The sequence below is a fragment of the Lipotes vexillifer genome, unplaced genomic scaffold, assembly GCF_000442215.2.
Source record: "Lipotes vexillifer unplaced genomic scaffold, Lipotes_vexillifer_v1.1 scaffold2746, whole genome shotgun sequence".
In the NCBI taxonomy this organism is placed as follows: domain Eukaryota; kingdom Metazoa; phylum Chordata; class Mammalia; order Artiodactyla; family Lipotidae; genus Lipotes; species Lipotes vexillifer.
The window spans coordinates 3,974-27,773 of NW_006783303.1; the positions used below are offsets into that span (position 1 = coordinate 3,974).

A 23,800-nucleotide genomic window follows, 5' to 3' on the forward strand; every position below is an offset into this window, starting at 1 on the left:
TGAGATTAACCATCCCCGTGGTGATGATGACACTTTATTTTCTCCCTTGACCATTGTCACTACTATTCCAATGAAAACGGCAGTGCTATGAGGGCAGGGCATTTCCTTTTTTGCCAGTACTGAGCGTCCGCGGTCTGGTGCCTAGCATAGGCTAAATACACGGCATTTTTGTGAACAGAAGCCGGGATTCCGGCTGTCATATTTAGTGAGGAATTCTAGTCTTATTATTGGGGGGAGAGGGGGTGTGTCACGGTAGGTCAAGGGCGGGAGTTGAACCCGCCACCCCAGGCCCCGAGGGGTCTCCCCGGGTCCCCACTTCGGGCCGGTGGGGGTGGCCGGGGGCAGCCGAAGACGTGCGTGCGTGCGTGCGTGCGTGCGTGCCTGCCTGCCTGCGTGAGAGCGTGCGAGTCCACGGGGTGGGCCGTGCGCGCGCGCGCGGGCGCCGCGAGTGTTTCAGCCGGGCCCCCGGCTCCTTGTGCTCGCCTCACGCCGGCCCGAGTTGTCAGCAGCGCTGGAGGCCCCGGGCCTGTGACCACAAAGAGGGAGCCGGGGGCCGGACGGGAGCGCGGCGGCGGCGGCGGCGGCGGCGGCGGCGGCGGCGGCGGCGGCGGCGGCGGCGGCGGCGGCGGCGGCGGCGGCGGCGGCGGCGGCGGCGGCGGCGGCGGCGGCGGCGGCGGCGGCGGCGGCGGCGGCGGCGGCGGCGGCGGCGGCGGCGGCGGCGGCGGCGGCGGCGGCGGCGGCGGCGGCGGCGGCGGCGGCGGCGGCGGCGGCGGCGGCGGCGGCGGCGGCGGCGGCGGCGGCGGCGGCGGCGGCGGCGGCGGCGGCGGCGGCGGCGGCGGCGGCGGCGGCGGCGGCGGCGGCGGCGGCGGCGGCGGCGGCGGCGGCGGCGGCGGCGGCGGCGGCGGCGGCGGCGGCGGCGGCGGCGGCGGCGGCGGCGGCGGCGGCGGCGGCGGCGGCGGCGGCGGCGGCGGCGGCGGCGGCGGCGGCGGCGGCGGCGGCGGCGGCGGCGGCGGCGGCGGCGGCGGCAGCAGCTGAGGCCCAGGCCAGGCCCCCTCCCCTCAGCCTCCCGCCTGGCCGTCTGCCCCGCCCCCGCCGGCGGCGCCGCGCCCCTCCCCCAAACGCCAGACGAGCACGGTGCGGGGGCCCGCGCGCGAAGACATGGGGGAGAAGATGGAGCTGAGGCTGGAGTCGCTCGTGGGGACCGAGCCCGACGTCTACCCGTGGCCGCTGCCGGTCTACGTAAGTGCCGCCCGTCCCCTCCTGTCGGACCCCCGCCTCTCTTCCCCCACGGCGCGCCCTGAGCCCACCGAGAAACGGAGCGACTCGAGTCGCCAGACCCTCTTTGGAGCCCCCCTTCCCGCCCCGCCGTGGTTCTCCACTGCAGTTTCCAGCCCCCGCGCGCAGGGTGGGCAGAGGGGAGCCGGCGCCGGCCGTGGGCGCAGACTCGGCCGCGGGGACCCCGCGCTTCTGAGGGGCGCCATAGCCAGTCTGCGGTTGGCTCTGCAGGGCTGGGGACCCCGGTCTGCCCCGGGCCTGGAATGCCGGCGGGCTTGCCCTTCTGTACTTCAGGATCTGAAATGTAGGGGTTCTTTTTCCTGGTAGTTTATTCTTAGGGCTGTCAACGTGCTTAGTTTTTTTTTTTTTTTTTCAGGGCACCCTTTCCTCCCTCACTCCAGTTGTTTTGTGTTTCTGTTTTGTTTTGTTTTAGTTAGGCAGTTTGTCCCTCTGATCTTGAGTGGGTGGACTGGCAGGACACTTGGAGAGGAGGCGTTCTGTCCCCTGATCTTGAGTGGCCTTTAGAAAATGACACGCCAGACGGAAATTTACACAGGCGTCCGGTGATTCCCGAAATGCAGGGTGTCCGGCTAGGTGGGCGCCCGGCCTCTCGTCCCCTGTGGCGGCGTGGTGCGCGTGTTCCTTGTCTCAGGGTTTACGCTTGGGCCCCGCAGCCCGCCTTCCGGAGGGAAAGCGCAGCGGGCGCCTTGGGCCGGCGCCTTTGGGGCGCCCTTTCGTGCGCTCGGCTTGCGGGGGACCGGCCTCCAGGCGACCCGGCGGGGAAGCCCGCGCGACCCGGCCCTCGCGGGGGCTCCGTGTGTGTCAGTTCGTGGAGAGTGTGTCGCGGCCGGGGTCGGGGTCGGAGTCGGAGTCGGGATGATGGGACCGCCTGAGAGCCGATGTTGACTCCGGGCCCCGGTTCTCCGCAGTTATCTGAGGTCCGAGGGTTTCCAGCCCGCCACCGCGCACTGGCGCTTTCTATTTTTGCCCTTCCTGTGCCCGGAGGCGCGGCTGAGCCTGGGCTCTGGCTTTTCCGGTTGGGTAACTCCGGGTGGCCCGGGTGGGCGGCCTGAGCAGTGGGCAGGGCGGGGAGACATCCCAGGGGAGGGAAACTGAAAGTGGGGAGACCCTTCAGAACTCCAGCTGATCCACTTGCCTCGCCTCCCCGCCCCTCTTACTGCACTTGTCATGCACGGGCTGGCTGGCCGGCGCATTTGTCAAAATGTAATAATTTGTTTCTCCTTAGTAGCCGTGAAGCATAGTTCAGTTGTAGTGCACAGTTGTGGGAGTTTTGACAGACGATCGCCGTCAGGCGGCAGAGCAATCCTGTCATCCCATTTGCTGCCCTTTGGCGCCAGCGCGCCTCTAGCCTCTTGGCCACTCATCTCCTCTCTGTCCCTAAGGTTTTGGCTTTTCCAGAAAGCCAGATAAACGGAACAACAGCACGTAGCTTTTTGATTCTGGCTGCTTTGGCTCAGCGAAACCTATGCGAGATTCATCCCGGGTTTGTTTTTTGTTGTTGTTGTTTTAAATATTGATTTAGTTAGTTATTTACTTGGCTGTGGCGGGTCTTAGTTGTGGCACATGGGATCTTCATTGACGTGTGCAGTATGTTTGGTTGCAGCGTGCGGTATCTAGTTCCCTGAGCAGGGATGGACCCCGGGGCCCCTGCATTGGGATCGCAGAGTGTTAGCCACTGGACCACCAGGGAAGTCCGTCATCCCTGTTGTTGCGGGTATGCGAAGCCACTCCTTTTTCTGGCTGTGTTGTATTCCATGTTCCGTTTGTCCATTCGCCTGCGGGTGTCAGGACCTGTGGGATGTTTCCAGTTTTGAGGGGATCAGGAATAAAGCTGCTGTAAACATCCCAGGGCAGGTTTCCATGTGAAGTTGGGTTTTTACCTCACTTGAGGAAATACTCAGGAGTGGCACAGGGATCTGTGCTAAGTGTATGTTTAACAACCCTTCTGCATCTTAGAAATTGGTATTTTTGAGTATTGGAAGAGTTTAGAAATGTACTGTGACCCAGCACTCAGGCACTTGAAGTTGAAAGTTCATCTGGAGATGGTCTCGTTGTCCCCGTCTCTTTTATTTGAGGCAGAGCAAGCCCACAGATTTGTAACCCTTGTAAGGAAGGCCTGGTGTGTCGAGGCCCTGGCAGGACCTGGCTTTCTAGTGGTGGGCGGTTCTGAAGTGGATAGAGTGTCTTTCCCTTGCTGGCCGGACCTCGCTTGGCAGGGTGCGGGGTGTGCTGCCTGCCTGGCCGGGCGCTCTTTCTGCCTGTCAGCAGCCGTTCCTGGTGTGTCTGTCCTACTATCAGGCAGGCGGTCAGGGCCCCTAGTGAAGTGCTCGGCGAGCCGCAGCCTTCCTGAAGCTTTGCGGGTAATGTCTGCTACCCTCCCATTTCCCTGCTGAGGAATTTTGCTTTCTCATGAGAAGTGAGGGGGCAGTACTTTATAAGAGTTCATATTTTGTGATGACCCGATGCTGAATACGTTAAGAAAATGGGCTCCTTCCAGAAGCTTAACTTCTTAGAGGGTCAGATTACTCATGTGACCGCACATTTGAAATGAGTGAGCTTGTTTGTTCATTGATTCATTCATTCTGCAAGCACCTCCTGGATATTTAGAGTGAGTGTTCCAGGGGGCGCGGAGGACAGTAGACAGTATTGTTTTTTTTTTATTTTTGAATATTATTTAATTTATTATTTTATACAGCACGTTCTTATTAGTCATCAGTTTTATACACATCAGTGTATACATGTCAGTCCGACTCGCCCAGTTCAGCACACCGCCATCCCCACCCGCCCCTGCGGCTTTCCCCACTTTGTGTCCATACGTTTGTTCTCTACATCTGTGTCTCAACTTCTGCCCTGCAAACCGGTTCATCTGTACCATTTTTCTAATTTCCACATACATGCGTTAACATACGATATTTGTTTTTCTCTTTCTGACTTACTTCATTCTGTATGACAGTCTGTAGATCATCCACGTCTCAACAAATGACTCAATTTCGTTCCTTTTTATGGCTGAGTAATATTCCATTGTGTATACGTACCACAACTTTTTTATCTATTCGTCTGTCGATGGGCATTTAGGTTGCCTCCATGACCTGGCTATTGTAAATAGTGCTGCAGGGAACATTTGGGTGCGTGTGTCTTTATGAATTATGGTTTTCTATGGGTATATGCCCAGTAGTGGGATTGCTGGATCATATGGTAATTTTATTTTTAGTTTTTATAGGAACCTCCATACTGTCCTCCATAGTGGCTGTAACAATTTACATTCCCACCAGCAGTGCAAGAGGGTTCCCTTTTCTCCACACCCTCTCCAGCATTTGGTGTTTGTAGATTTTCTGATGATGCTCATTCTAACTGGTGTGAGGTGATACCTCATTGTAGTTTTGACTTGCATTTTGCTAACGATTAGTGATGTTGAGCAGCTTTTCACGTGCTTCTTGGCCATCTGCATGTCTTCTTTGGAGAAATGGTTATTTAGGTCTTCTGTCCATTTTTGGATTGGGTTGTTTGTTTCTTTAGTGTTGAGGTGCGTGACCTGTTTATATATTTTGGAGATTAATCCTTTGTCCGTTGATTCGTTTGCAAATATTTTCTCCCATTCTGAGGGTGACAGTATTCTTATTGTCAAAACTTACGAACTAAGGATGGTAGGTGATCTATAAACACAGAAGTTCAGCTGAGGTGTAGTGCCCTGTATATGGGAGCAGCTGAGGTCTCAGAGAGTGGGGCTGCCAGATTTGCCCTGTGGGATGTGTGGGTGGCTTTTCTGAGGAGGGGGCACCCGCAGGAGGAAGTGCAAACAGCCACAACCGCGTGTACGCGGAAATGTCCAGCCTCCAAGATGGGCTTTTGCGCAGTTGACAAATAGGAGGGTGGGGTGCAGGGCGAGTTTTGTTCCTTTTGTGACTGAGAGTTCCCAGATATCTACTTATAGCTCACGGTGGCATTTCTAAAGCAGGGTGGTCCTTCTTTTGGTGGGAAAACCAGGTCTCATCTCAGGAGGAAGCAGGTGGTATCTTCGGCTGCCTGATGGCAGGGCAGGAGCCAGCGAGGGCGCGCAGTGGTCCTACCCCTCCGTGACTCACTGAGGCTGTGGGCGTGGAGCGGCCCCAGAGTGAGTGTCCCCGCCTGCTTCTGGCTTCCTCCTGAGAGCCCACGAGTCTCTGATGAATGCCCGCTGAGCAGTCACGCCCTTCACTCCACAGTGGGTAGTAGCTGAAGTGGGCGGCTGAGTGAGCCATCCCTCCCCGTGACTCAGAAAACATTTTCTGATCTGACCTCTGCTGGTGTGAGTCCTGCCTAATCTGAGCTCAGGTGGAAGGCAGGTTAACCCTTTGAGGACTTTGCGTGTGTGAAGTAGCCTCTTTAAAGAGGAAGGGATCACCGGGAAAAGCCTGCTATTCCGTATGTACGTGGCTGTTAGCTTTCACACTTTGGTCCCTAACATCCAGATGCCGCCTGTATACTCTGTTCCTGGTGGGAGGAGCCAGAGGCAGCCAGCAGGCCCTTTGGATATTCGCTAGGCAGGAGGCGGCTGGGAGCTGCAGGGGACCCGCCCCCAGTCTGCCTCTAGGAGCTGCGTCCGTTTTTCCTTAATTAAATGAAACTTTGTATTTTGAGATTATCGTAGATTCTTGCACAGCCATCAGAAATAGGTCGGACACATCCCACGTTCTCTTTACTCAGTTTCTCCCGATGGTGGCATCTTACAAAGCTACGCACCGATGTAATGATTTCATTGGCATTGATAGAATCAAGATACAGAGTGTTTGGTGTCCATTTTGGATTCGGGGACCTGTAGGGTGCGACTGGCTATGTGTGCGCACCCCTGGGTCCCGGGCCCGGCACACAGCTCCCAGGAAACCCGCCTCCTCCCTCTTTCTTTCTGCCGTGTCCTCCTCTCGTGGTCCTGGCGCTCTTCCCCAGTGCGTGCGCCTTGTCTCCCTGGCTGTGGGATGACAGTCCTGTTTCCTTCCTCCCACTCAGGGTGCTGCCTGGAGGCCTCTTTGGCATCTTCTCTGTCCCCTCAAGCTGTCCCTGCCGTTCCCACCAGCTGGGTCTCCTGCCATGCCTGTGGCGTCGAGCGGTCCCAAGGGTGTTAACAGAGGACGTGCCGGGTGCCTGTCCGCGGTCCTCCACAGGTCACGCGTGGCTCTGTAGTGCCTCCCTCACCGCCCAACTTTCTTGTTCCTTCCCAGACTCTCTCTCCCCACCCACGGCCGCTGTCACGGTGCCTAACCTGAGGCTCTGTTCCTCGGCGCCCCTGTGTCGGACCGGGCCCTCTTCCTGTCCAGGGCGCCTGGCAGGGCTGCCAAGTCACAGGTTCCCATGAGCTGCAGTTGGGAGGTCGGAGGCTGTGTGCTTCACTGAGTATTGACCTTGGATGACGATGCCTTCTCATCTCTGAGGGGCTTCCGTTTGAATCCCCTCAGTTAGTCATGGGGTGTGCGGCCGATGTCCGGAAAGTGCGTCAGACTCACACCAGGTGCACGGGCAGCCGGTGTGTGAGAGAGTTTACCTCTGAGAACGCTGGTCCTTTAAAAACCTGACATGTCGTTTCCTGTGTGGGGAAGGGGTTTTTGCAAGCTGTGTTCCCCGGGGTGGGGGGAGTGTAGGGACCGCCACAGGGTGGTGCCCACGGGGACGGCGGGAGTCGTGGGGCTCGGGGTGGGGAGCTCTAGGGAAGGATTTGCATGTCCCATGGTGGTGGTGGCTCACGTTTCCCCTGGTGTGCAGGTGGCTCCCTGGCGTCTGCTCTGTGCTCACCCTGCAGGCTGAGTGAGGCTCCCACCGGGGAGCAGGTGCTGGGGCCGCAGGACACGCTGGGCCCACACCTGGTCTGGGACAGACACCAGGTGAAGGGGCGGGACAAGGGGAGGAGGAGCCGCGCTGGGTCTTGTGGGTTTTGTGTCTTTTTAAATAACAGCTTTGTCTAGATAGCATTCACACAGCACAGAAGTCACCCATATGAAGTGTACAATTTAATGGCTTTTACTCTATTCACAGAGCTGTTCAGCCTTCACCTCTAATTGCAGAACATTCCATCAGCGCAAAGGGCTTGCAGTCCCCTGCCCCAGCCCCTGACACCCTGTGTCTGTGGATCTGCCTGTTCTGGACATTTCCCATCAATGGAATCACACAGTGTGTGTCCTTCTGTGTCTGGCTTCTCTCACTGAGCATCGTGTTCTCAGGGTCCGTCCACGTCGTTGTGAGTGTCAGGGCTTCACCCGTTTGCGTAACTGAATGATGCTCCCGTGTGCGTGGCCCAGGTCGTGGGGTCTAAACGCCCCTGGAGAGGCATTCGTTTGGCTTTGTCCTGGCGTGGGGTGACGCCAGTTGCACTGATACGGTGCTAACAGGACCCCCTTGCTGGAGTGGCAGACAGTTGGAAGGGTGGGGGCGCGTCTCGCCTTGGCCTTTGAGACCGCTGGGTGGAGGCCGTGCTGCCGCTTGTCGCTCGGGGAGCGCGGGCGAGTCCCTCTGCAGCTGTGCCCCCTCGGAAGGGCTTCCTCCATCCCTGGGCTTTCCCTCCCTTGCCGTCACGGCCTCGGCCTGAGGCTGGACTGCTGTGTGGCAGTAAAGCATTTAATTTGGTGAGGGCGAGAAAAGTTCTGGTGGTGAACTTTTGGTCGTCGCGTTCCCCCGTCCCACCAGGGTCACTCCACGACGGCCCCTCCATGCACACGCCCAGCGTCAGGCACTGAGCACTTGCAGCGGCTCCTTGGGTTGCTGGGCGGCCTCTTACAGGTGGGCTAGTTTGGATTGAAGCAACTGAAACGGTCTTGTCACCCCTGGAGCCCCCGTGGCGCCCCGTCCTCCTGTGGACACACCCATGCCCGTCCTGCAGAAGGACGGCTGCCCAGACAGCAGGACGTCCCAGCCCGTCCTGGCTCTGCACAGACTGGCTTCCATGAACTGTGGACCCAGGCGTGGAGCTCAGGCTCAGGGTCAGGTCTGGAAACGCTCCCGCAGGTGCAGCGGTAGGTGAGGTGGTGGCACACGAGCCACACGTGTGCCCTCGTGGGAGCCACGTGACGAGTCAGAAGGAGGAGGTGAGGTACGTTTTCATAGCATTGTATGTAACCGAGTATAGCCGAGACACGACATTTTCAACGTGCCATTTAAAGAATTACTGACGGGCAGTTTTAGTTTGTGTGTGTGCGCGCACTCTGTCTTAGAAATCCGCGTGCATCTTGTGCTCACAGCACACGCCACTGGAGTGGCAGCAGCGCGCACCATTGTCCCTCGTCCAGGTGACCAGGGGCCGCTGTGGGCACAGTGAGGCTCTAGACCCCTCTCCCTCGTGGCGGCTCCTTCCTTGGACCCTGTTCATCAGGGCCCCTGTGTGCACAGTGGGTCCCACGCGCCCGGGTCAGGGCCACGGGCCCACCGTGTCCTGCACCGTGTCCGTGGCCCGGGAGCCACGGGCCCGCCCCCTCTTCTCTCTTCCTCCTCCAGCTGGACTTTGGCCTCATGGGGTCCCGGCAGCCCCTTCCTGTTTTCCCATGTTGACTGTTCTTGCAGTGCCGGTGTCGCGGGCAGGGTTTTGCGACGTGGCTCAGTCCCGAGACCAGCCTGGTTTGTCCGCCTGGCCCTGTGGGGAGAGGGCCGGGTGCGCGGTGGGAGGAGAGCCTCCTTCCTGGCTCTCTCCTTTGCATCGCTTTACCAGGCGGTTCCCGTCCTCGTCCTGGCTTGTCCTCAGGTGCGGTCCTGGGGGCCTGCGGACGTCCGGGGCTGACTGTGGACGAGACCCGTGTGATGCTCCACAGCCAGTCTCTCTGCCACCCCCGCCCCTGTGTGAAATGCACTCATTTTCAAGTGAAAACCTGTTCACTTGTTGAGTACTCAGGCCCACCGCAGGCGCTGGCCCTCCCCCTCCCCCTCCCCCCCTCCCCCCGCTCCCTCTCCCTGGCGAGTGGATGCTCCCCAGCGGGGCCGCAGGCTGAGAGGTGAGGCTGAGCGCCTTCGCTGGGCCTCGGGGCCCTCTGCTCACCCGCTTGGCTTGCCTCCCAGACGGAGAGCCTTCTGTGGACTTTGCACTCCTGCAGCCAGATCTCTGCTCTCAAAGCCCGGCCACTGGGAGAGGCAGAGAGGCAGCCGGCAGACCTCCCACCGTGTTCCATCTCCCCTGCCTTTGACTCCTGCCGCTGTGCTTCTCCACTTTGGGAAGCAGTGCGTGCATCCCACCCTGGCCGCTCTGTCCCACTTGCCTTGGCCCCCACCCCAGGGCTCCGGAGGCGTGCAGAGCCTCGGGGAAGAAGGCAGCGACCCCCAGCCCGCAGGCAGTGCCCCCTGCAGCCTGCTGGGGAGTGGGGACCGCGGGCAGAGTCCCAGGGTGCTCCCCCGGCACCTGCTGGGCCCTCGTGCCCTCAGCACACGGTGATAGAGCAAGAGTCCCTGCTTGCTTCAGGCCGGTGGTTCTCTGAGCGGGGCCCTGGGCCAGCAGCCTCCCCCCCAGCCGGAACTGGTTAGGAATGCGGGTTCCTGGGGTCCAGACCTGCTGATTCTGAAACTTTGCGGGTGGGCCCCAGAACTCCACTCTGACCAGGGATTCTGTGCTCGTCCCAGTGTGATGCCCCTGCCTCGGAGGCCTGGGCCACACGCCATTATATCTGCTTGGACCTGGGGCGGCCGGGCTGGCAGCAGCACAAAAGGCTGTTTGGTACATAGGGGTGGTGCTGCCCCCTCTCCGTCCTGTCCTTCCTGCGAGAGGCGAGCACAAATCAGTTTCTTCTGTATTGTTTCAGATTATATGTATGTATGTATTACTGTAGTATATTAGTATAAACTCTATCGTAGGGTTCTCCAGAGAAACAGACCCAGTGATGTCTGTGTATATGAGATTCATTAAAGCACACGACTTCAGGCTGGCGAGTCTGAAATATGCAGGACAGGCCAAGAGAGGCAGACCCAGGGAAGAGCTGATGTTGTAGCTCAAGTCTAAAGGCAGTCTGGAGGCAGAATTTTATATATACACATACAGATTAATTCCATATAATATAGCACAGAGGGGTCCTGTGTAGTTTACCCAACTTTCTCCAATGGTTGCGTCGCACATAACTGTAATATCAAAACCAGAAAATGGACTTCGGCATAATTTACAGACTTTATTCACTGTGCGTGTATGGTCACGCGTATGCACGCACGCGTTCTTGTAACCTCCACCTCAGACGAGACATAGATGGGTTTCATCACGACAATATTTTTATTCCTCTTAAGTACATAGACACAGACATCCTGGAGATGGCGAGTGCTGTGAACTTAGGGAAGTATGTACTAAGGTGCTCATCAGAGAAGAGCTGGTGTCCAGTCTAGGTTGTCATCATCACTTCCTGATGTGAATCCCAAATTACTCCTTTGGTTTTTTTCTAGTGTTAACAAATCCCTGATGTGAGGTGGATATTTGACTTTACGTAGCATCACTAGATGACCTGTAGTGCGCAGACGTGTGCCAGGCCAGCTCCTGGGCCTCTCTTTGTTTTGAGGGTGGTGGGACATCAACACCAGACTGAAGGTTGCCCAGATCTCCCCCAAACCGAGATTAACCCCCAACCCCTGTTTTTAACCACATCAAATGTATTTATTTCATACTTTGACTCACGCCTTTTTTTTTTTTTTTTTTTGTCTTTTTTTTTTTTTTTGCGGTACTCGGGCCTCTGACTGTTGTGGCCTCTCCCGTTGCGGAGCACAGGCTCCGGATGCACAGGCTCAGCGGCCGAGGCTCACAAGCCTAGCCGCTCTGCGGCATGTGGGATCTTCCCAGACCGGGGCACGAACCCGCATACCCTGCATCGACAGGTGGACTCTCAACCACTGCGCCACCAGGGAAGCCCTTTGCTTTTGGTTTTGATCTTCTTTTGAAATATTGTTTTTCTCTTTTTCCCTTCTCTCCACATAGGAGGAAAAGAGATGTAGAGTTACATGCAGAGAACGGTAAGAATAATAAAGCGTTTTGTTCTGTGCAATATGTAATCTTGATGACTGAAATTACTTTTCTGAAATCTTTTAAAAAGAAGAACTTTATAGTGAGTTGCCAGGGTGACCATAGATAGCTTAAGGATGCTGGGTTTGCAGTCAGGTTATTAACCTTGTGATTCACATAGAATTCTCTTGCAAAGAGTGAATTGGGGGCAACTGGCAGTTATCACAACTAGATCTAAAGGTTGTATTAAATATTAAATCTTGAGGTAAGATGTGCCTTTTAGGGCTCCTGAGATGAAGATTGATTTTTTTTGGGGGGGGGTGGGTGCAGGTAGGAAGGAAGACCTTTTGAAAACTGCCTCCACAGGAGGAGTCTGTGAAAGTCATCCTTAGGGTGTGTGACTTTGCTTGACAGGGTTGCTGGACCGCTCCCTGCAGAACCGGGAAGAGTAAGACCAGGAACACACGTGGAAGAAGAAGAAAGAGATGATGAAGTAAAGCCTGGTCACCCCCAGGTTTGTCACTTGCACTTTAATCTCAGAAGCCATTTGGTTCTAGGAAGGGGGTCAGGGTGCGGGCAGCGTGTAGGAACAGAATGACTTTCACTGATGATCAAAATGACCTTGGATTTAGCTAGAATGCTCTTCAAACTCATTTTTCTGCTGGTTGTCTATGTGGAAGGTGTGTTACGTGGCTCTGGTGATGGTAAATCAGCGGTAGGCCTGGAAGTCAGCTGGACCTCTGCTACTTGGTCAGTCAGTCACAGAGCTTCGGTCTGTCCCCTCTCCTGCCTGTTTCCTGCCCATGAGGTCTTTGTGAAGATCTCATTTTCAGACACATGAGGTGCTAAAGTGCTCTAGTATCGTCCAGGTATAAGGTTGCATTCTTAACTGAGATCAGACCAGTTGTTTCCCCAGACCTCCAGCTCCTTTGTAAAATCAGAGTTTCAGGTTCTATGAAATACAGATGTACCCACTGAACCCCCATGGGAGAGGGTAGGAGAAGGGATTGGGGATCTGAATCTGGCAGCTTTACCATTAGACAGCACTGCCGCATATGACAAAGGGCTAACGTTGGTCGGGCACAGGTGGTAGAACAATATCACGCCCCTTTTGGTTTTATTAAGACGTTGATTAGCAGTTTCAGCTCAGCAGAGGGGCAGCGCCTGGGTGGGGGCTGGGCCTCCGCCCTCTGTGGCTCCTCTCCTCCAGCACCCAGGCTGGGTACTCAGTTCCCAGCAGCCCAGAGGGCAGGAACAGCGCTCTGCCAGGCTGGCCTTCTCAGAGGGCAAGTGTAAGCAGCACAGCCAGGAATGTGAGCAACAGGCTTCGCTGGGTCTTCGGGAAGGAGGGCGACGTCTGGCTCGGCATGGCTGGAGTCAGCGCTAGCCTCCCCTCGGCCGTGGGCGCTGGGCCCCCGGTCTCAGGCTCACACAGGTCTCCAAAGCCCTTCCCTCGGGATGGCGCCCAGACCCTCCACCCAGCTCACCCTCCCACCGCAAACACCAGCAGGTCAAGCACCACTCAGAGAAGGGGGCCTTTAAAGGGCTTTAGAAAATCTTAGAATCTGGATATGGAAGCTACCGTGTTTCACTTCTGGCTGAGATCTCTGCTCCCAGAGCACAGGATGGCCCAGGGGGGTGAGATGGGAGGGTCTCGCTGTGACCCCTCAGGCACTGCTGGCCTTTTTAGCCACATGCCTGCATTCCTTGGAAATACATTTCCTTAACAGCCAAAAGGAACACCCTGAGAAACTGGAGGAATTATTGATTCGTTTCAACCCTTAGCAACGGAGTTTTCACCATGTGTGTATTTCATCTGCTCTCTGCGATGCGCTGGAACTTCCCTTTGGGCAAAATGTGCCTCAGCTGTCCATGGCACCCGACACACTTGGCGACTCTGCCTGACCCGGGAGCGCCCTGGGCCCCAGGGACAGGGTCCCTGCTTCCTGACCACATCCTCGTGGGAGTGCTGAGGCTGGTCAGGCCCCAGCCCTGGGGGCCCAGCGTCCCCTCGGAAGTGACTGCGAGTCAAGCTCCCCACCGACCCCTCCCCCCGGTCTCCGTCCCGCCAGGGCCGCTTCGTGCGCGGTGCCAGTGGGACCCTCCTCAGGGGGTAGGTGTCGGGGAATCCCCGAGGGCGGGCGCCCTCCCGCACCCTCCCGCACCCTCCCGCACCCTCACGACTCGGTGCTGCTCCGGTGGAGCCCGCGGCCCGGGGAGCAAGAGGCGCGACGGGGGTGGGAAGGAGACGGGGCCACGAGAAGCCCATCCTGGGCCGGCCGGGAGGCAGAGGCAGGAGGCGGCGAGGAGGGCCGGCCCAGCCGCGAAGCCCGTGCCTCCGCCCCGCCTGGGCCCGAGCGGCCCTCAGACCTCCCTGCCGGCCCCTGGGCTCGGGGTGGGTGACGGGCACGCCGAAGAAGCCGTCCTGCTCGAGCCGTCCGGAGAGGCCGGCCCAGGGCTTGTGCCTGTTCCCGGCGTGGGGCAAGCACCGGGGCGTGAGGGTGTGGAGCTGTCCGGCCGCAGGTCACAGGCTTTGCCTGTTGGAAGGGAGGGCTACGATGGGGCTCTGCTGAAGGAAGGGGAGGATGGAGCCGCCCACAGTCCGCGTTTGCCAGGCAGAGCTTCATCGCGGACCCTGTTCTCAGCAGCCGTGCGCAGCAGGGACACCCAGGCCTGGCGAGTCTGCGCCCCACCCAGGGCCGCTGGGTTCCTGCCCGGCAGCCCTGGCATCTCCTGCTGAGAAACCCCCGGAGACCGTGCTCCTTCCCCCGAGCCCACCGCCCCGCTGCAGAGCCCAAGGGGGCTGGGGGCTTCACCCCAAACTTGAGGAAGACACACCTGGGGGCCGGGACACAAGTGGGGGTCCCACCTTCCCCACAGGAGCAGACCCCGCGGAGGGTCTATCTTTTGAAAATAAATTTAGACTAACAGGTTTTACACACAGAATCTTAGAGCTGGGAAAAGTCCTTTGTGTCATTCATGTAGCTTCCTAAGATTTTTTTTTGGTAATGAGAGGATGGATTTCCTTGAGCAAGAGTGAATTTCCAGGAATGGGTCCCTGGTTACCAAGGACTGTTTTCGGGAAGAAAGATGAATCTATTCTGTGAATGCCTTATAGAACTTATTCTATATTGTAGTTCTCTCTGGAGACACATATACCGTTGATCTTTGTAGCAGCCCTTAACATCCTCAAGAGAAGCTCTCACTTCCCCGTTAGTACTTGTCATAGACTGAATATTTGGGTCCTCCCAGCATTCACGTGTTGACACCCTACCTCCAGTGTGATGGTATTACAAGGTGGGTCTTTTGGGATTTGATGAGCTCATCGGGATGGAGCCCTCATGATGAGATTCTTATCCTTGTGAGAGTCATGAGAGCTGACTTTTTCTCTCTGCTCTCTGCCCTGTGAGGACACAATGAGAAGTGGACAGTCTGCAACCCGGAAGAGAGTCCTCACCAGAAGGCGGTGATCCCGGCACCTAGATCTCAGACTTGCAGCCTCCAGGACTGAGGAATACATTTTTGTTGTTTACAAGCCCCCACCCCGCCCCGTTTATGGTACTTTGTGACAGCAGCCCAAACTGACTTAGCATTCTTTTCTTCAAGTACATCGAAGAATTTGTGGAGCCCATCCATTTTATGATAGTTTCCCAAATAACCAATATTCTCTCTATACACTGATTTGTCAACTTTTTTATCAAAATTGTTATAAAAAAAGCTTCCATATTTTTTCCTAATAGTTTCCAATCCAAGTTGTCACTGCAATGGTTCTATGATATTAATAATTTGAGCCCTAATACCCTGCTTAAAATATTCATTCATTCGCCTTATGAATAAGTTCAGGGTTCAAATGCAAAAGTTTTCAAAGGATATACTGTGTAAAACATCTATGTCATGCCTCTGAAGGAAAGAAGGAGGGAAGGAAGGAAAGAAGGCAGGCAGGAAGGAAAAAACATTGAATTTGCCCTCAGTTTAGCTGCCACTTCCTAAGGGAAATCCTTTCCAACTGCAGACCCCCAGGCATCACAAATAAGCTCTCGTGGGACACTGTCCATACTGTTGCACATCATGTTTCCTGAAAAGCTGCTTCTGAGACAAGGACAGACTTTCAGGAAATTTCTTGGAGTGTGTTTTTTGGGATAAACATAGAATTACTGTATGACTCAGCGATTCCACTCCTAAATCGTTGAAAACAAACACTCAAATCTACGTACACACGTTTATAGCAGCACTACTCACAATAGAAAAATCATGGAAATAACCCAAATGTCCATCATTGGATGAATGAATAAACAAATTGTGGTATATACATACAGTGGAATAGTAATTCAGTCATAAAAAGGAATGGAGAAGTTAAATATGTTACACGGCCAAAACCATTTTTTTAAGGAATGCAATACTAATGCATATTACAGTGTGGATGACTCTCAGGAACATCATGCTAAGTTGAAGATGCCAGACACAAAGGTCATACGCTGTATGATTCCATTTATCTGAAATATCCAGAATAAGTAAATCCATAGAGAAAGAAAGCAGGTTGCTGGTCTCCAGAGCCTGGTAGAGAGAGCAAAGTAGTATCTTCTCACTGGGTCCAGAGTTTCCCTTTGGGGTGATAAACATGTCTGGGGGAAAAACATTTTAATTGGAAAATGATTGAGTGAGAACAAGCCTGTGGGGTATTTCTTGGTACTGCCTTCCCCAATTCTGACAGTAAGTGGTCAAGTACACAGTAAACGGTCAAGTACAGCAGCCATGGTTTGAGAAAGAAATGATGGCCAGGGCTCAGAACACTCACTCGGGGACGAGCGTGAAGGTCACCCCACGAAGTAAGCCATCCATTTTCTCAGAGATATTATCCAAGGATGAGGGGAATTGAGAGTGGATAGCACAGGAGGGAGACAATGACTATCAGTTGTGGCCTTGAGGCCACCTACAGTAACAGAGGCTATAGTTCGACCCATTGACCCTCCTTTCACTAATAGTTCATCTCAACTCACCCTCTCCCCTAAAGACGATCCATGGAAACTATGAAAGAGTTGTTTCCAGAACTTATGCAAAGACGTTGATCCAAGTAAAGGCAACAAAAGCAAAAATAAACAGGTGGGGGGGCTTCCCTGGTGGCGCAGTGGTTGAGAGTCCGCCTGCCAATGCAGGGGACACGGGTTCGTGCCCCGGTCCGGGAAGATCCCACATGCCGCGGAACGGCTGGGCCCGTGAGCCATGGCTGCTGAGCCTGCGTGTCCGGAGCCTGTGCTCCACAGCGGGAGAGGCCACAGCAGTGAGAGGCCCGCGTACCGCAAAAACAAAAAAAAATAAACAAGTGGGGCTACATCCAACTAAAAAGCACAACAAAGGAAACCAACAACAAAATGAAAAGGCAGCCTACCGAATGGGAGAAAATTTTTACAAATCATATATCCTATAAGGGGTTAGTATTCAAATTATATGAAGAACTCATACCAAAAATATAGAAAAAATATCCAACAAAAAAATGGGCAGAGGATCTGAATAGACATTTTTACAAAGAAGATACAGAGATAGTCAGCAGATAGTTAAAAAGGCACCTAAAATCACTAATCAGCAGGGAAATCAAACCACAAAGAAATGTCACCTCATTCCTGTCGGAATGGCTAATATCAAAAAGACGGGAACGTGCTCGCTTTGGCAGCACATATACAAAAATTTGAACGATACAGAGAAGATTAGCATGGCCCCTGTGCAAGGATGATACGCAAATTCGTGCAGCCGCCCAGCACAGGGAGATCAGCTCGGTGCTTTCTGACCACCTAGAGGGGTGGGATAGGGAGGGTGGGAGGGTGGGAGACTCAAGAGGGAAGAGATATGGGAACATATGTATATGTATAACTGAGTCACTTTGCTATAAAGCAGAAACTAACACACCATTGTAAAGCCATTATATTCCAATAAAGATGTTTAAAAAAAAACAGACAGGAACTAACAAGTGTTGGCAAGGGTGTGGAGAAAAGGGAAGACTTGGACACTGTTGGTAGGAATGTAAATTGTTGCAGCCAGTATGGAAAACAGTATGGAGGTCCTCAAAAATTTAAAAATAGAACTATCATACGATCCAGCAATTCCACTACTTGGTATTGGTATGAAGGAAACAAACTATTAATTCAAAATGAAATCTGTACCCCCATATTCATTGCAGCATTATTTACAGTAGCCAAAACTTGGAAACTCCTGTGTTCATCATGGATAAATGGATAAAGGACATTTGGCATATATATATGCCAAATTATTTATTTATATATATATATATATATAAAATTCAGCCATGAGAAAGAAGCAAATCCCGCCATTTGTGACAACATGAATGGACCATGAGGGTGTCATGCTAGGTAAAATATGTCAGACAGAGAAAGAAAAATCCTGTATGATCTCACTTTATATGGAAATTTTTAAAAAGCTCATAGAGGCAGGGGGTGGAGGGTGGGTGAAATGGGTAAAGGTGGTCAATATGTACAAACTGCCAGTGATAAATAAGTCCTGGGGATGTGACTGTAGTTAATAATACCGTATTGCATATTTAAAATTTGCTAAGAGTAGATCTTAAAAGTCCTCATCACAAGAAAAAACGATTTCTACCATGTATGGTAATGGATGTTAACTAGATGTACTGTGGTGATCATTTTTTAAATTGAAGTAAAGTTGATTTACAGTATTATATTGTAATAACATATTAGAACCCAGTGATTCGATATTTTTATAGATTACACTCCATTTAAAGTTATTATAAAACACTGGCTATCCTTATAGCTTATTTATTTTATGCATAGTAGTTTGTGCCTCTTCATCCCCTCCCCTACCCCTATCTTGCCCCTCCCCCCTTCCTTCTACCCACTGGTAACCACTGCTTTGATGTCTACATCTGTGCGTTCATTTCCTTTCTATTACATTTATTGTTCATTTTTTAGATTCCACATGCGAGTGATAACATACCGTAGTTGTCTTTCTCTGTTTCACTTACTTCACTAAGCATAATAGTGTTGCAGCAAAAAGAGAAATGAAGTTTTTCCTCTCCTGAAAATAAGGCAAGTAAAGGGGACAGTGAACAGGCTAGAGAAGACACATAAACTGGCCTGAAAGGGTTAATGGATCCTAGTTTTATTTAAACTGTTACTAATCTATAGTGTCTGTAACTGGATGTATGTTTCACAAAGCTAAATTACATCCTGTTCCTATCACTCCCTAGCTGTCAATGTAAATTACATCCTGCATCTGGTGCTTAAGCTCCCTGCACCTTCTTGTAGCAAATCACCCTGTGTAGCTGTTTGCATTTCAGGAAGCAGATGGCAGGCAGATAACGCAGAGGCAAATGAACCCAATTCCCGGTCCGCTGGACCCAGTTACCGGACTGCCTGACGCCAGCGATGCCGGTTTTGAAATAATGCAAGAAGCAGAATGCAGGACCTTTACCACTTTGATCCTTATTATCACTCCCTGGCCTGCAGTGGCCGCCTGAGGGGCCGGAAGGCCAGCCGGGGCTTCCAGGCGTGTGTGGGCATCGTGTGTGCAGCCAGCGTTCCCGAGGCCGCGCTCTGGCCATGATCACTCGGTGAAGCTGCGCCGTGACAGCGCGGCCGACTTTTTCTCGCGCTGTGAGGACCTCTGTGCTCTGCAGGACTCGGTGCCTCTGCCCGCCCTTTCGCGCGCCCCTGCGGGAGGGCCTGCTGGACTTCAACGCCCACCGCCTGCGCGGTGTGGAGCGGGCGCCGCTCCTGAGCACCCTGTGCCCCTGATCTGTATCCAGAGCTTCTTCCAGCCACGGCTTGTGGAGACAGGTTTGTACTTCCCGCTTCCAGGGGCTGTCGTGTGGGCGCTGCGAAGCGGAGTTTTAGATGGTACAAGGTGGAGGGTGGGCGCTAGAACCGACGCCCAGTGCCCGGGTGTGCGTGCACTAGACGGGGCGTGCGGCCTAGGACTCCTGCCGGCTCGGTGACCCCGGCCGAGTGCCTTAAGGATTCTAGGTCTCAGTGTTCTCATCTGTAGAATGGGCTTAACAGGACTCACTCTCCGTGGCGGTTACAAGGTCACACTCTGTTAATGCTTCTAGACTCTACAATGTAGAACACTTAGCACAGTTTGGAGCATCGTTCATTGTTGCACAGATGTTACCTGGTCTGTTGAATGACTTTGCCTGGTACACGCCAAAGCGATTAGGAAATTGATATATCCCAGCTTCATTTCCTTTTGATTAAAACAGGCCTCAGGAAAAAAAATTTTTTTTTCAATAGTCCTATCACATAGTGGAAAGAGCACCAGTGTGAAGGCAGCTTAGGGTTTGAATTCCAGGGCTTATGTTCTCTGTGGCCTGGGCAGGTTTCTTTTGCACTACAATCCCCACACTTGTAAAATGACATTAGAAACCACCCTTTCTGTGGGTTCTTCGAATGAATTAAGCAGGTTATGTGTGTAAAGTATCCTGGCACTTGAATGAGTTGTCAGAACCAAGGGCTGCTGGAGAGGATGCTTCTGCCGTAGGTAATCTCCCCTTCTACTGGGCGGCAAGTAAACACAAGCACAGGAGTCAGTGCTCTGGAAGAAGTGAGTTCTGCTGCTACAGAGCACAGAGTCTTGTTTTTTTTTAATTTAAATTTTATTTTATGTTGGAGCATAGTTGATTTACAATATTGTGTTAGTTTCAGGTGTACAGTAAAGTGATTCAGTTATACATATATCCATTCTTTTTCAGATTCTTTTCCCATACAGGTTGTTACAGGATATGGAGTAGAGTTCCTTGTGCTATACAGTAGGTCCTTGTTGATTACCTGTTTTATATATAGTCGTGTGTATATGTTAATCCCAAATTCCTAATTTATTCCACCCCCCCACATTTCCCCTTTGCAGAGCACAGAATCTTGGAAGGGAAAGTTCAGGGTAGGCTTCTTGGAGGTGGTGCCATGCTTTCTAAGGATATGTAGAAGCTCCTGGGGTGGCAGGAGGGAGCAGTGTGTGTCAAAGTTGGAGAAATATAAGAAAATATGGCAAAACTGAGGTACAGGACTGGAACTCAGGGTTTGGGAAAGAAATGAGAGTTGTTACTGGAAACCTAGTGGGCCCCAACAGAAAGGGGCCTTGTTTGTCCTGTCAGAAGTTTAGATGTTTATCCTGAAGGCTGTGGGAAACACTAAAGAACAGTGAGATGGACTTCTGGTTTAGAGACTCACTCAGACCTCCATGTGGAAGGCACTTGATTGGGTGCAGGGTGAATTGTAATCTAAGGGTCCCACTTAAGTTATAAAAGGTTGAAATGGAATTTGCAGATCCGAGAGAGAATGGGTGGGGCCTGGTTACCAGTTAGAAAAGGAAGGGCAGCAAACGTGGGTGACGGTTTACAGCTTCACCTTTTTGTGAGATACAGAGCACAGTAGAAAGGGATTGGGGGTGGGGAGAGGATCTCACTTCATCTTCAGTGCTTTAGAGGGGCCTGGTAGACGGGTCTGGGCCCAAGGTAGAGATCTGGGCTTTTGGGAGGACAGGTGTTTGAAGGCATGGGAGAGACTTAGGTTACCCACAAGAAGATCCAAAGAATCATAGGTCTGAGGGCTTTTTAAGTGAGTATATTGAGGATGTTTATAAGCTGAAAGAAAGTAGCCAGCAGAGAAAGGGTGTTAAGATCTAGGAGAGGAAATGACTGTTCATTTGTTTTCAAAAAGCTGAATACTTATCGTGAGCCTGGCCCTTTTCTAGGATCTGGGGTTCACACCACGTGTTATCTCTTCTGCAAGGACAGTTCAACTCATCCCCTGGTGAAGAGAAGTCAGATTTTTCTTTGCATCCCATTCAGGTGTAGGAACTGTTCCGTACCTCTGAAGGGACTTTACTTAACCAGAGTAATAAGTTAGAAATCAAAAGAAATGAGAGCTGGAAGGGACCTTAAAGGCCGCTGTACTTAATTTTGCCTGATATTTTACATTGATTGTAAGAAAAAGTTATTGCAGAGCCCATTCTCTTGAGAGTTCCTTCACTGAACTTTGTGTCTTGCATCCAGTGGGTCCAGCTTGTAGATTTTGGCCTCCTCCTAAATTTGCTTCTTCATCCTCATTGCATTTTGCCCGGACTATGGCAGAAGCTCCTGGGTGGTTTCACGGCCCCTGGACTCAGTTCCTCTAAGTTCATCTGCCTACTGGGGTTGAGTGATCTTCTAACATGAAAAGATACGCCTAAGATAATGCTGCTAATGGCTTGCCCACACAGAGTTAGTGCATACTAGCCGCCCAGCTTGTGCTCTGCCCAGAGGCGTGTAGTCTGAACTGTGCTCTACCAAGCCTCCTGGGGCTCTTTGGCCCTGAGGAAGGGGAGCTTTCTGTGATCACTCCCTTTTATGTAATTGGTCCTTCAGCAGCGGGGCGCCTTTTTCTAATCAGCGGAGGCACCTTTACTCAGCCAGTGGTAGCCCCGGGCCTCATCACCTGTGGGATACAAGCCATGCTGTCTCCCAGGCTTGATTGGACCAACATCTCTCTATTTTCTGTGCCTTCTCACACTTGGACCCCTGGCCTTTAGTCATCCCCACCTGCAGTGTTTACAGTGCCCAGCAGGAGTCAGGCTTGAGTGTCTTTGCACAGGTACTCCCTGTGCAGTTAATGCACCTCCTCCTCCAACTCTGCATAGCCTCATCTTTCTGGATTGTACTTCAGGGTTATCATGAAGCCGTCACTTAGACATAACTTTTTGCCTCCATAGGAACCTCTGTGCATAAAGGTTATGGTTCTTTATCTCATGTGATTGAAATTTTGAGTTTATATATGTCCCTCCTTAATGAGGCCTTAAGGGCAGGAGTCATTTCTAATCCTTAGCACAGAGCAGATGCTTTTTTTCTTTTTAGATTCTTTTTAACGGTGATAAAATGTATGGTCTAAATCACTCGTTTTACAATAATTTTGCTTTAGGTTCTGACAGAAATCAAGTTTCAGAAGTTGTGTTCCTGCAATAAGAAATAAAGATGTGACCTTCCAGTTGTGTAAAGCTCTTAGACGCTGTGTAAGTGCATCAGGTGCGCTAAGGAACCTAGAGCTAAGTGGGTTAGTTGTGAGAGAGAGAGAGAGATGTAACTATGTTAACAAAAGTGGTAAGCCTTCATTGTGTCCTGCCAACATTTGATAGTTGCTTTTGGGGCAAACTGAAGGGGTAACTGTTCCTCCCCATTAAAGGGATTGAATAAATCGGCCACTTTGGGGCACCTGTGTCTTACGAATTGTCCAATTGGAGATGGAGGTTTAGAAAGTGAGTTTCAGCCTTGTTTAAGTCTCTTCCTATCAGACTGGTCTCGTGATTTCCTACACACCATGTCTGTCTGCCTTTTCCCGTCTACCTTTTCTTGGTGTTGTTCATGCCTGGATTGTCTCCTGTACCTGCTCAAACCTTGGCCCATTCTCATTTGTACCATGGAAGTTTGTCATGCTGGATACTGTCAGAATTAATCTTAAGTTTGTGTTAAGCCACAAACCACACGTTTTGTATATTTTCTGTTTTTTGTGTTTCTTTATATTTTTATGGTTTCTCTTCAAGAAATATTATGGGAAGGGAAATAGCAAGATGTAAAGAGCAAAAAAGTCATCATGATCTTTAAATTGTTAGAACATCTGTCTGCAATCATAATTATAATGCACTGTGGTATGTGTTCAAATAGGAAATATAGGTAACGTCCCGTAGGAGCAGCAAACTCAGTGGTGTTGGTGAGGGTGTATGATGGACCTGATCACAAAGCAGGTGACTCTTGATTGGGGTCCTGAAACATTGGTGTACGTTCCCTGTGTCCATTAGTGGTCTGAAGGGGTAAGGAAGCCTGCCTTTCAATTTGAGGGAACAGAGGGTTTGAGGTCCTCCCTCTTCTATTGCTCTAGTATACTGCACAGCAGCTAATAAAATACTGGGTTTATAGTTGACATTTAACTCGCTGATTGATCATCAAGATTGGCTTGTATCATTGGAAATGAAAATCGGAAGAGTCTATGCTCTTTAGGGTTTTCTTATTTTCCTTTGTCTCAAAAGTATGTAGTACTTTACTGAGTGGTTGGGAAGAAAGTTGGCAGTATCCAGTGTATTCAGCTTTAGTACTAAATAGAATTAAACTGTTGCTGTAAACTGGAACAACTTGGTTACAAGTTTTAGAATGTATCAGTTCATCAATTAGCTGTTTGGGAAGATTGTAGTTAATGAGTTTAAGAATGTGGCTGTAAACCTCCAATTGACTCAAGGAAAGCAAATTAGTCAAGATTGACAAATGTATAGGCTCTTCATCTTACTGTGTGTGTGGTTTTTTTTTTTTTTCCTTTTAGTTATTTGGCAAGGTGTAAAGAACTCTATCACTCTTAAGACAGTAAACTTCACGGGGTATAATCTGACATGGCAGGGAGCAGATTACATGGCCAAGATCTTAAAGGTGATTTTATGTTTAAACTTTCATGGAAACATATGTGATTGAAGCAAATTAATACATTGACACAGATGGCAGTTAATTTTTGTCTTTTGATACCTGTGAGTGCATCTTTCGTTTTGTTGAAAGGATAAGACCAGTTTTCAGTTTGGGATTCTACCATTTAGTAAAGATAGTCCACT

At 52.0% G+C, this 23,800-nt stretch overlaps 1 protein-coding gene across 1 annotated transcript in view; it reads left to right on the plus strand.

Annotated features, from left to right (window-relative positions):
- Positions 1–1,158: 1,158 nt before the first annotated feature.
- The window catches only part of LOC103073402 (centrosomal protein of 78 kDa-like), a gene marked incomplete at its 3' end in the record, with an annotated part of 42,350 nt that continues 19,708 nt past the window's right edge, over positions 1,159–23,800 (plus strand). Inside the window, 12 exon segments of the mRNA XM_082931031.1 lie at positions 1,159–1,493; positions 1,950–2,090; positions 2,205–2,316; positions 12,426–12,528; positions 13,288–13,895; positions 18,756–18,884; positions 18,886–18,967; positions 18,970–19,024; positions 22,150–22,273; positions 22,275–22,307; positions 22,393–22,465; positions 23,521–23,624. Of these exon segments, the coding sequence (XP_082787157.1) occupies positions 1,159–1,493; positions 1,950–2,090; positions 2,205–2,316; positions 12,426–12,528; positions 13,288–13,895; positions 18,756–18,884; positions 18,886–18,967; positions 18,970–19,024; positions 22,150–22,273; positions 22,275–22,307; positions 22,393–22,465; positions 23,521–23,624 (1,899 nt within the window).